This window comes from Triticum dicoccoides, chromosome 2B (genome assembly GCF_002162155.2).
Source record: "Triticum dicoccoides isolate Atlit2015 ecotype Zavitan chromosome 2B, WEW_v2.0, whole genome shotgun sequence".
NCBI lineage: Eukaryota > Viridiplantae > Streptophyta > Magnoliopsida > Poales > Poaceae > Triticum > Triticum dicoccoides.
The window spans coordinates 84,036,669-84,048,787 of NC_041383.1; the positions used below are offsets into that span (position 1 = coordinate 84,036,669).

General features: G+C 46.2%; 1 protein-coding gene and 1 pseudogene across 1 annotated transcript in view; one reads left to right on the forward strand and one right to left on the reverse strand.

Moving 5' to 3' along the window:
* The window catches only part of LOC119360534, a 12,343-nt pseudogene extending 8,015 nt beyond the window's left edge, over nt 1-4,328 (forward strand).
* Nucleotides 4,329-4,732: 404 nt separating this feature from the next.
* Nucleotides 4,733-12,119, reverse strand: part of LOC119360535 — a 34,171-nt gene continuing 26,784 nt past the window's right edge. Inside the window, exons 5-15 of the mRNA XM_037626132.1 lie at nt 11,704-11,850; nt 10,898-11,022; nt 9,797-9,906; nt 9,378-9,520; nt 9,137-9,299; nt 8,832-9,015; nt 8,131-8,370; nt 7,925-8,053; nt 7,527-7,672; nt 5,677-7,189; nt 4,733-5,587 (exon numbers count right to left, since the gene is read on the reverse strand). Of these exons, the coding sequence (XP_037482029.1) occupies nt 4,997-5,587; nt 5,677-7,189; nt 7,527-7,672; nt 7,925-8,053; nt 8,131-8,370; nt 8,832-9,015; nt 9,137-9,299; nt 9,378-9,520; nt 9,797-9,906; nt 10,898-11,022; nt 11,704-11,850 (3,491 nt within the window). The 3' untranslated portion in view covers nt 4,733-4,996. The remainder of the gene's footprint in view (nt 5,588-5,676; nt 7,190-7,526; nt 7,673-7,924; nt 8,054-8,130; nt 8,371-8,831; nt 9,016-9,136; nt 9,300-9,377; nt 9,521-9,796; nt 9,907-10,897; nt 11,023-11,703; nt 11,851-12,119) is intronic.

Consider the following 12,119-nt stretch of genomic DNA (forward strand, 5'->3'; position numbering starts at 1 on the left):
CCGCCGCCGCCGCCATGGGAGGCATGAGTTTCGCTACTCTTATGGGAGGCACAGGTGCACCTCCGGCCATGGGTGGAATGTCTTTTGATGTGCCTCGTCACACACATTCCCGTGAAGATGCCGTTGAAGATCTTGCCAACACCGTCGGAGCTTCACGTGATGCGATGCGTGATGAGGATAGGGAGGAAGATTCATCTTCGGAGGCGGAAGAATCGTCTTCGGAAGATGAGGACGAAGACGAGGAAGATGTTTGATGTGTCTTTCATTTATATGTCTTGAACTTTACTTTGCATTTTGAACTTGGTTGGATGAACTTGTGGGTATGAACTTGTGTGCATGACTTGGTTAGAAGATGTTTGTGACAAATTTCACATGTTCATTGCATTTTGATAATTGTTTCAAACCCATTTTGTAGCTAAGTCGCGCGCGCCCGGCGAGTCGCGCGTGCTGTATTTTTGCGCGCTGCTGGAGCGGCGAGCGCGCGCTACATTATAGCGCGGCTACTGAAGCCAGCGCTCGCGGCCACGCTAAACCAGCCGAAGCGCGCGCGGTAAACAGGTTTTTTGCGCGCGGCGCATACCGCAGCTGTTGGAGATGCTCTAAGTATAGGATTTTCGGCTCGTCCCCTTAGCATCCGCACTCGGAATATGACCCCGTCATCCCCGCCGTTGCGGTGCGGAATGCGCCACCTGCTCTGCCCCACTCTGCTCGGTTGCAATGCAAGCATATGGCTGACAATGGCGAAAATACAACCGATGACGAGCGAGCGTCGCATCCCCGTCGGCTTCTTCTGTGCTGGTGGGTGTGCGTGTCCGGATTTGGTGATCCGATTTCAGTTCTCCGGTTCCCCGCCGTCGCCGTCCTCCTCTCCTTCGTCGCCTCCCTACCCGAGGCCTCCCAGCGAGTCCTCCTCCTGTCTTGGCAAACCAACACCAGCTCTGCCTCCACCCACACTCAGCACTGCGCGTTCCGTGGCGTCACGTGCACCGCCGCCGGCGCGGTCGCCGCGCTGAACCTCTCCGGGCTGGGCCTGCCGGGTGCGCTCGCGGCGTCCGCGCCGCGCCTCTGCGCGCTTCCCACGGCCATCTCCTCGCTCGACCTCAGCAGGAACGGCTTCGCGGGCCCCGTCCCGGCCGCGCTCGCCGTGTGCTCCGGCGTGGCCACCCTACTCCTGGCGCGCAACCGCCTGACAGGAGACGTGCCCTTGGAGCTGCTCTCCTCCCGCCAGCTACGGAAGCTGGACCTCGGCGGCAACGCGCTCGCCGGAGAGATCCCGACGCCTGCCACCGCCGGCGCGTCCGTCCTCGAGCACCTGGACCTGAGCAACAACTCCCTCTCGGGCACCATCCCGCCGGAGCTGCTGGCCGCGCTCCCGGGCATCAGGGTGCTGAACCTCAGCACCAACGCGCTCTCGCGACCGTTGCCCGAGTTCCCGGCCCACTGCCGGCTCACCTACCTCGCCGTCGACAGCAACAGCATCACCGGGGAGCTCCCCCGGAGCCTTAGTTGGAGCCGTGGCCGCCCTAGCTCACCTCTCTGTCTCTACTGAACTATCTCTCTCGTTGGCACACACTGGAGAAGAGAAAAAGAGGAAGAACGAGAAGCACACAGTAGACACAGCAAGGTATTCCCGGCGCACGAACGCCGCCGCCGCAACAACGGCTGCTTTACTCAAGCCACCAGCTACAACACGCAGGGTCGGGGGTTTATACATGCGCGCACCAACGCCCACGTCGCGCTCCCGACGCAGCCCCACTGCCCACTCGCCACGCCCCGCGCTCCACAGCTCCCGCGCCCGCCGCGCACGCACGCAAACGAGACGCGACCGGGTCCTGCGCCCGGCGCGGTCACACCCGCGCGCGTCTCGCCAACCAACCTACACACGCGCACATATACGTGCTGTCACACACACACACACACCCGTGCACTCCCGCCACGGACCCGATGCAGCTCAGTCTGCACCCGACGCGTCCGGTGCGCGCACGCACACGCACGCGACGTGGTCGCCACCGTGAAGGCCACGGCTTATTCCTGACAGCCTTGCCAACTGCGGCAACCTCACCGACATCATCCTATCCTACAACAAGATCGGCGGCACGGTGCCGGATTTCTTCGCGTCCCTGTCAAGGCTGCAGCAGCTGTTCCTCGACGACAACAGCTTCGATGGGGAGCTGCCGGCGAGTATCGGCGAGCTCTTCGACCTGGAAAGCCTGGCGGTATGGAAGAACGGGATGGCCGGACCTGTTCCGGAGGCAATCGGGAGATGCCACTCCTTGACGATGCTGTATCTGAACGGCAACCGGTTCAACGGCTCGATTCCACGGTTCGTCGGGAACCTGAGCAGGCTACAGAGGTTCTCCATGGCAGACAACGCCATCGCCGGAACAATCCCACCAGAAATCGGGAATGCCGGGAGCTGGTGGAGCTCCAGCTGCAGAATAACAGCCTCTCCGGGACGATCCCGCCGGAGTTCTGCGAGCTCGGCCGTCTGCGGAAGCTGGCCCCTGTTCAAGAACACGCTCCATGGGACAGTACCTCCGGCATTGTGGGAAATGCCGGACATGGAGGAGCTGCAGCTCTACAACAACAGCCTGAGCGGAGAAGTTCCTGCCGGGATCACCCAGGCGAGGAAGCTCAGAGAGCTCATCCAGGCGTACAACAACTTCACCGGCGAGGTCCCAGGAGCGCTGGGACTGAACACTACCCATGGGCTCGTTCGTGTCGACCTGACCGGCAACCGCTTCCATGGCGCGATCCCCGCCGGGTGTCTGTACCGGTGGCCGGCTCGCCGTGCTTGTCGTTGGACACAACCAGTTCAGTGGGGGCATTCCCGGCGAGATAGCTGAATGTCAGTCCCTCTGGAGGGTCAGGCTCAACGACAACCAGTTCAGTGGTAGCTTGTTATTGCCTGAAGATATGGGCACGAACACAGGGTGGTCATTTGTGGACCTGAGTGGCAACCGGTTTAATGGGAGGATACCGAGTGTGCTCGGCTCATGGCGCAACCTCACCATGCTTGATCTGTCCGGCAACAACTTCGCCGGCCCGATAACGCACGGGCTCGGAGCTCTCAGCATGATCGGGACTCTGCCATTGTCAGCGAACCAGCTCACCGGACCGATACCGCCAGAGCTTAAGAACTGCAAGAGGCTCTTCTATTTGGACCTTGGAAGTAACCTCCTGAATGGAAGCATACCTGCAGAGGTTGCACTTGCAACACTTGATAGCCTGCAATATCTTCTGCTCGGTGGCAACAAGCTCACCGGAACAATTCCGGACTCCTTCACTGCAACACAGGGCCTTCTTGAGCTGGGCCTTGGTGGCAACTCTTTGGAAGGTGTCATCCCAAGCAGCTTAGGCAACCTTCAGTACATTTCCAGGAATCTGAACCTTAGCGACAACAGACTGAGTGGCCAGATCCCAAGTAGTCTTGGCAACCTTCGGAGCTTGGAGGTGTTCGACTTGTCGGCAAACTCGTTGTCCGGTCCGATTCCGTCGCAGCTTTCCAGCATGATCTCACTCTCTGTATGAATGTTTCTTTCAATGAGCTCTCCGGCCAGCTCCCTGCTGGCAACTGGGCTAAGCTCGCCGACGAGTCTCCCGACGATTTTCGCAGGAACGCTCAGTTGTGCACACATCCTGGCAAGGACGCTTGCTCAAGAGATCAGTCTCGGAAAACCCGAAGGAGGAACGCACAAGTCATTTGTGGCATTGTTGTTGTCATGTTCACAGTGATGGTTGCCACGTTGTGTGCTATCCACTACAATGTGAAGAGGTCGAAGCGCCTATCGGTGAAAAGCGGCTCGGTGCGCAACCTCGACTCAACAGAGGAGCTGCCAGAGGATCTGACCTACGAAGACATCCTCCGGGCCACCGACAACTTGAGCAAAAGTACGTCATCGGCAAAGGCCGGCACACGTCTACAAGACACAGTTTGCGGTCGGAAAATAGTGGGCTGTCAAGACGGTCGACCTGTCACGGTGCGGGTTCCCCATTGAGATGAAGTTACTCAACACAGTGAGGCACCGGAACATCGTCCGTTATTGCATTCGAAGAAATGTCGGCATGATCCTCTATGATTACATACTGGAGGGGCCTCTGTTCAAGCTGCTGCATGAGAGGACGCCCCAGGTGGCTCTTACTGGACGGCCCGGCATGTCATCGCCCTCGGCACCGCGTAAGGCCAGTTAGTACCCAAGATAACAGACTTTGGGATGGAGAAAATCGTCGGCGATGAGGATGCTGATGCGACGGTGTCTGTCGTCGTTGGCACCCTCAGCTACATTGCTTCAGGTAAACTCACAAATATTCAGGAGACACATTTCTAGACAATGAAGCATTTTATTGCTCCAAACCTCTGCACCAACCTATTATGTTACATATGTTGCCATTTGAATTTCATCAAAATCTCACTGAAACTGAAAACCATTGCCATTCACATGGACTGCAAACACTTCAGGCCTGCTTTATATAGAAAGCCCAACAGTCGACAACATCCTGCTGCAATTATCAGCTAGCTACATAGTAAAAGAAGAAGAAAAAAGCCACTTAATGCTGATATCACCTGTGATTGCAATCGCAATCAGTCCCGCATTTCTGCAAAAAGGCCTGTAGAATGTACATATGGGGTCTGTGATTGCATTACCTGAACTTACAATACTTGAACCAAAATGTCCACGATAAACAGAGCAGCTAATAAGAACTCATTTCAAGTTATCCAAAAACACAATACTGGAAAGATTCAGGCAATGTTCATGTTGATATTACACATCCAGACACAGACTTCACATGCTGCTGATATTACACATCCAGACACAGACTTCACATGCTGCTGATATTACACATCCAGACACAGACTTCAAAGATATATTACTGCAAGAATGCTGATATTACACATGATATTACACATCCAGACACAGAAGTCTTCAGAGATTCAGGCAAGAATATTCATGCTGATAAGCCATGCTGATATTACACATCAAGACATTGATTGCTACTAAGGAAACTCACTTACTTCAATACATATGCAAGCCTTAATCGATGGAACAATAGGCCATTCAACCTCTACTGTTTTCCTATCAAGTAGAAGATGCTTATCTACATGCAACCTCTGTCTTCCAAGCATCAAGTTGCCTTTGACATGTATACGACATCCAATGGGAAGTGCCAAAACATGTCTAAGTAGAGGGACTTCAAATTTTGTCTGACCGACAGGATATAGAAGGACTCGACTTTTCAAGATTGTAAACTTAGCATCATACCCTTCAATGGATAGCGTAAGCATACCTCGGAGGTTAAACTGCTCCTCATTCAAGGGACCATCAAAACCAAGCCTAACTGTAGATCTAAGAGCATTGGTAAATGTAATAGAGGAGAGGTTTATGAAGCCACCTCTTATGGACATTAAGCTGCAACGTGGACTATCCATATAATCGTCATCCAAACACACGGTTGTCTCAAATATTGTGTCAGAGAATTCAGAATCTTCCAACCCGAATGATGACTCAATAGGCACATTGATCTCAAAAATCCAACAATCTGCACCAGCAGTCATAGGACGGCTCGGTCCTCTCAGAATAAGAGAATCCTGCATGTATATATTGTAAAAAAATCAGCAAAGAATACACCAAAATAGCTAAAAGAAAAACATGATTACTTTATGAATAAATATCATACGGTGAAATCAGCTGCGATTTTTCCGGTATGCTTTGACAGCCACTTGGAGCGCCGGCGAATAAACTTTTCCTTATGTCCTTCATCTGACTCGTATACTAGAGTACCACCCTGGTCATCATAAAGTACAATGGTACTTATCAAGCTTAAGTTGGTCTCAACGGAAAAAATTTCGAAAAGGGTCTCGCCAGTATAAATTGGTGTTGATGGGATAGGTATGCTGGTCATATAATCTTCAATCGAACTCCCAGCAACAGGGCCAGATGAAGTTTCATGTGCTAATGACATCACCTGACCCAAACCAGTACCATTTGCCTGCACATTTCTTCTACTGATGATTGGAAGTTCAAGACCACTTTTTGTGAGGCTCTGGCTGATCATAGGCTGAAGAAAATTCTTGCCAACGATCAATCCTGTTAGGAAAGCCATATGGACTTTGCTGGTCTCAGTTATCTCCGGTCTGCAATCATCATAATTTAACTTTTGGGTTCCACCATGATGGCCACCGCCCAGATTATCATCAGACCTGTCAAGCGATCCAGATCCAGACATCTTTGATTTCTTGTCCTTAGCAGGCCGTCCACGACTTGATTCAGGTGTTTGTTGCTCTACGTCATCACCACCAGAGTCATCATCACCTTTGCCATCATCACCAGGTGCCATGGATCTATTCTCAATAGCTCCAGGACCCTTTGCGTTAAGAACCAGATTAAGCAACTTAAATGCTTCTTGAGTAAATCGCCGGATGTTGTCATCCTTAGAATTGTGCGCACCAGTCCGGACCTTCACAGAGTACACCCTCCAAAGCATCATGTGCTTAAACAGGAGTTCTGTCAGGGTGGAATGCGACTCCTTCCAGTTTTGGTTCACTGACAGGAACACAGTAACAATCCGTGACACCTCAGCTAAAATTACAGCATCCCGAGCTAATGCCTCTAGCATTTCTCGAACCATCTCTTGCTTTACATCTTCACTCACATTATGATCTGCCAGAATGTTATGGTCGTATCTTGACAGCGCTCCAATGCCGCGTGAAAAATACTCCATGTTCAGAACTATTTCCAACATTCTATCTTCAGCAGTTACACCTTTTGGAAGAGGATTCGGTCTTTCATAGTTCATGAGACTTGGATAGTCTCTATCGAATCCAAGTGGAAGAGAGCCTTCGATCATTCGCATAGAGTCATGCTCCACAAGCTCATAAATTTGACCCTTGCTGTTACTAAAAGCAGATAGATAACAGTTATCACTCCGCAAGTAATGCACGACAGGATGAACTCCTTCGACTGGAGGACCATCGTCCAGCACCTTAACCAACATCCATCTAGGTGGGTTTTCATTTGGCTTCTGAATTTCCAATAGACGGCAGGAGTCTTCTCCATGTCGATACGTCTGCCTCTGTGCATGATCAGACAACCTATCACTGAAGTGATTGACAAAATTTCCGAGAGCACCGTCTTGGCATGGGTTAAAACAGAAAACTTCAATCTGTTCAGGGTCCAATGCTTTTACAAGGCTGTTCGCAACAAGAAATATTTAGACAGAGTTATCTTTCAAACTGAAGCTAGTCTAAATAATCTAATACACAAAACAATAAGGATGGCAATGCAAATGCATAGAAATGATTATTTGAATAAAGCATCTTAGTTATACATTACAAATGGAAAATAAACGCATTTTTAATTTAAAAAGATGTGACTACTGCATCACTCCATCAAGGCATGGAAAGAAATATAGGTAGAAGGGTATATCAACCAAAAAGTCCTAGGTTTCGTTCTAATGAAAAAAAGATACCTTTATAGTGTTACGTAATGGAAGGAGAAATTAAACTCGAGGATGTGTCCCAGAATTACCTTTTGGGTTTTCTCTCTTGTTTTAGCTTGTTAATCCAGTTTTGTATATCTTTACATGTTAGGGAAGGAGGAACTTTATATATTGAGATTGACCCCTGCTCTTTCAGCCTGTTGTCAAGCCAGCTGCATGCTTGCACAGCTTCGGTCTGCATGAGAAATAAAAATAAGTGTAGCCCCACATATCTAAACATGAATATTCACAAATACATCTAGACATTGGATCATACGCACTTAGTAATAACGATCCAGTACTGGATAGACAGGGAACAGTACAGCACATACTTGTATATATATATAATAGGATGGAGCAAATATATTGCAATTTGCAATCATAAAATAAACATCTATAGCAGTATGCTAACAAAATCCATAATTATACTTCAAAAAACTCGCATTACCTTTCTTTTTTTGTCAACAAATGAGTCAGCTGAGTCAATCTGAGAGATTTCACGGATCAACCTTCGCAGCGTCTTGACCAAATCATCTCTCTCGAATGCATGTTTCCGTGCAATGATTCTTTTGGTTACCTACATCAAGAAACATCAGTGATTCAATCCATTTGCAATGTAACCAACAACATAACAGAAAAGACTGCATCTCGTACCGCCTGCAGTTCTTCAGTCAATTCCCTGTAGTACTCTGCTGGTGGTTCAGCACAATCAGTAGGAGCATTCAGCCTCTTTTCAATTATAGGTATAAGAGTCCAGTCTTTAGAATCTGTAGTGAGCTCATCCTTGTATTTTTCAGGCTTAGCTTCGTATTTTTCGCGCTCATCTCTGAGTTTCTCGCATACAGCACTGAACAATCTTCTACACGATTCACCTGGGTCCTTCTCTTTCTTCGCCTACAGCAAAAAAGATAGACGTTGTCAGTCAAAAAAAATGTTCAAAAGCAAGCAATGAGACTGATGAGACAATGCAACAATATAATTACAGTAGTTAGCTATTCAAGGACTATGACTGATCCACTGCATGCTCCTGTAATAGACATTATATACAGGTAAAGAACTAATTAATTCGTCATACTGCAGCTGCTTCAGGGTCGACCCAAAGCCTCAAAGGGCCGGTAGCTAGCAGGTGGTTCTTTTTAAAACCCTGATGGTCGGGGCGAGCGTGCTCCTCCACCCGCCAAGAGATGTAGCTGCTTTTGCACTTCTAGGTTCAGCAGCGGCACAGGCACAGGGACACGGAAGGAGCACCACCTCCAATGGGTTTTCGTGTGAAGGCCCAAATACAAAAACTCTAGAAATTGTATCCCCAAAATTTTGGAGCTCAAAAGTTGAAATGAAACAAGGTGAAGACTCACCTTGCTGCCGTCGTGTGTGGCCATCGTACCATGTCCTGCGAGCAGACTCTTGCCGTCGTGTGAAGTTGAAATAACACTTGGAGGATGCTTATCAGACGCAGTTGCAGGAGAAATTTGTTTATTCACATTAGTACCCTCAATGGTAGACAGACTTTTTTGAGGTAAATCAGAAGGGTCCGAAATCCTAAATTAGAACAGTGTCAAAACAAGGAAAAACAAAATGTCAGTATATAGGAAATGCAGTACAAAAGTAAACAGTCTTTTCATCTAACTATGGCACTGCCAAGTTTCAACAAAAAAACTACCTGGCAAGATAATAAATCATTAGTTTCCCTTCACTAGCCAAACAAAGTAGGAGATGTTGAGGGGCAACCTCCTTCTGTTCAGGTCCAACCAGTATTGTGATCTTCTCAAATAACGAAACATTCTCCACGCCAAACCCCAATAAAACATTGCCATCGCCATTTTCTGAAAGCCAAAAGGAGTATATTATTTTCAAAACAATGAATAGGGTATTTTATTGTGGTTTTCTGAGTTATGTCAAACCTTGCAGATCAATCCTAGGGCTATAGTTATCCTCCGCCATTTTGAGGTATACCACAGTTCTTTCCTCATCAGTTCTAGATGGCCATTTCAAAAGAGAAATGTGATCCTCAGTGCTCTTTTTATTTGTAACAACCAGGAGATCCCTGTCAAATTACACAAATATATCAGACATGACAACAGTAACAAGATAATGACAGAATCCATCTTGCAAATACCCTTTTCAAATATTTTATCTATCTGTATGGTACTATGGTGCACTCTGTTAAATAATTATTCCCGACGTAGAGACTTCCCTTACAGTATTTATGGGGAAAACAATTTTTTCCAACACCACCATGCACACAAAGTACATGAAATAAACAATAGCTAGATTATAGAAGTATTATTGAATAAAGAATGTTGAGTCCGGTTTTGCATACCAGCGATGCAGATAGCTCAATAGCAGATTTGGTCCAACTCCAGATGGTAAAATATCATTCATTATACCTCTGAAAATATCATAGCTAAAAACAACTGGCTTGCTTGAGCTCTATAAGGCATTAAGAAAGCAACAACATTAACTTCAGCCAGTCAGTACAGAAATTCAGAAGTCAAAGGGGGCACAAACTAGAATATCTTAGTAAATATGTTTTGTTATACAATACAAAAGGGTCATACAAAAGGGTCATCGCATATAGCTGAGTTTTCCTTCGTAAGTTAAATATACGTGATCATATCCATTACAGAACCTAATAGGCAATAGCCCAATACATCTTGATTTTAGCATACATGTGGCATTCCTACATCTTTTCAGGATAAATTTATGAAAACCAAATATCAGTTCAGCAATTTTGGATACATATATGTGCAAGTAGCTTACTAATGGACTCTGCTCCCAAGGAGTTACAAGTGACAACTGCCACTTCAAAAGATTAGTCTTCATACAATCTACAAGTCAGTGACAATATTGATATTATTACCACATCCCACAAGCCTGAGATCTCTTTGGCAGCGGGCACAGTATGGCCCAAAGGGTGCTTTCATTCCTAGATTTCAGCATAATTTGCCAACATGTGCAGAGTGAAAACACCATTTCTCACACACAGACAACCAACAATAAAATGAAAATCAAGACTATCATTCAGATAATGGAGATACATCTGATTCATTAAGCTAATGGGTTACTGTCATAGATTATTACTCTAATAATATGTGGTTACTGTCATAGAAAATTTCAATCGTTACTAGCACTTTCGAATGTGAATCTAATGGGATCACTTTTCTGTCATATAAATTGTGTTTTGAAGGATAATACCATAAGTATTTGATTTACATTTCTTAAACACATACAACTATTGACCACATTTAGTCTTGTGTGCATAAATATGTTTTAAAATACATATTTGCCAAATTGAGGTAGCTTTACCCAAGAATGTTCCCAGAAAGAACATTTAGCAAATGACACATTCACCAAAGAAACACCATACAACAAAATGTGAATCAAAAGAGGAGAAGCAGCCAGAACTAGAAGAACAATTCACCTCGAAAAATGTATCTCCTCCGCTTCTTATAACTTGTACCAGATAACCCTCTTCATTGCTTTCTTCATTCAATCGAACACAACCGACAACAATGCTATCATCGCGAACCCACCCGATGGAATCCACTGATGAAATTTTGAAAATATAACATCAACAAAGAATCATGGTAACATCTACTACTAAACATGATTTGATGTATTGAGTGGTGTATCTGCAAGGACAAGAGTAAATAATACTAAATCGATGAATCTAATGATTGGAGAAGTAGAGTGTGCACCACAAAGGTCATGGGATGAATAAACCAAACTTCACTATATTGTTTCCTAATATCATCTCAAAATTTCCTACGGAACTTTGCATCTTTTTTATGGTTCTTCGATATATAATTTCAGAAGATGGCTATGATACAAATTTTAGCCTGTGGTGCACTTCACAAACATTTTTTACACCATGTTGTTCATCCTGCAATGTGATCATATTTGTGAGCTGTGTGTTGCTCGCTCATTTTGCACCTAAAAATAACCATGCTTACTAGCACGATCTACTACAGATTAAAAATCAATTTACAAGGAAAAGAACATTATCGTGAGTCAACTCTCAGGGTAGCAACATAGTCATATTTATGAAACTGCATTATGTTAGTGCCGGGATCAGCCACGAGGTCATCAGGCATAACTGCATATCCTTACAGAACTGGGGAAGGGGTGACTGTGTATACAGAAAATAACAGCAAGAAAATTGGAGCAACCCAACAATTCAATATATACCTGAGACATATACCAAAAACCAAAAAGGGGACTCATTACCTTTGATGTCAGTGCCCTCTGAATCACTATCAGGCCACAACTGAAACAAGAGGGCCATGCAACATGTTTCCTTCAAATCTGGCGATAATATCCTGAGTGAATTCTTTCTTGCCACAGCAATATGGTTCCCGTCCTTGGAACAGTCAACTACATATATTTCAGAAAGATGGCAAACTTCAGCACAACCAAGACAATGATGAGTAACTTCAATTACAACACAAAAAGAAATGTCTTAGCAAGTTCTGAAGGACAACACATATCAGCCCCAAAGTGAGCCGGTGCCTGAAGATGGATGCTGCGCTGCACCCAAGACACATACTACATTTTGTACCAGCATTACTGTCATACAGCCCTCTACCAATACTAATCAGGTTGATTTTGTAAAGCCTAAGCGTTACAAAGAATAATACCTTTAT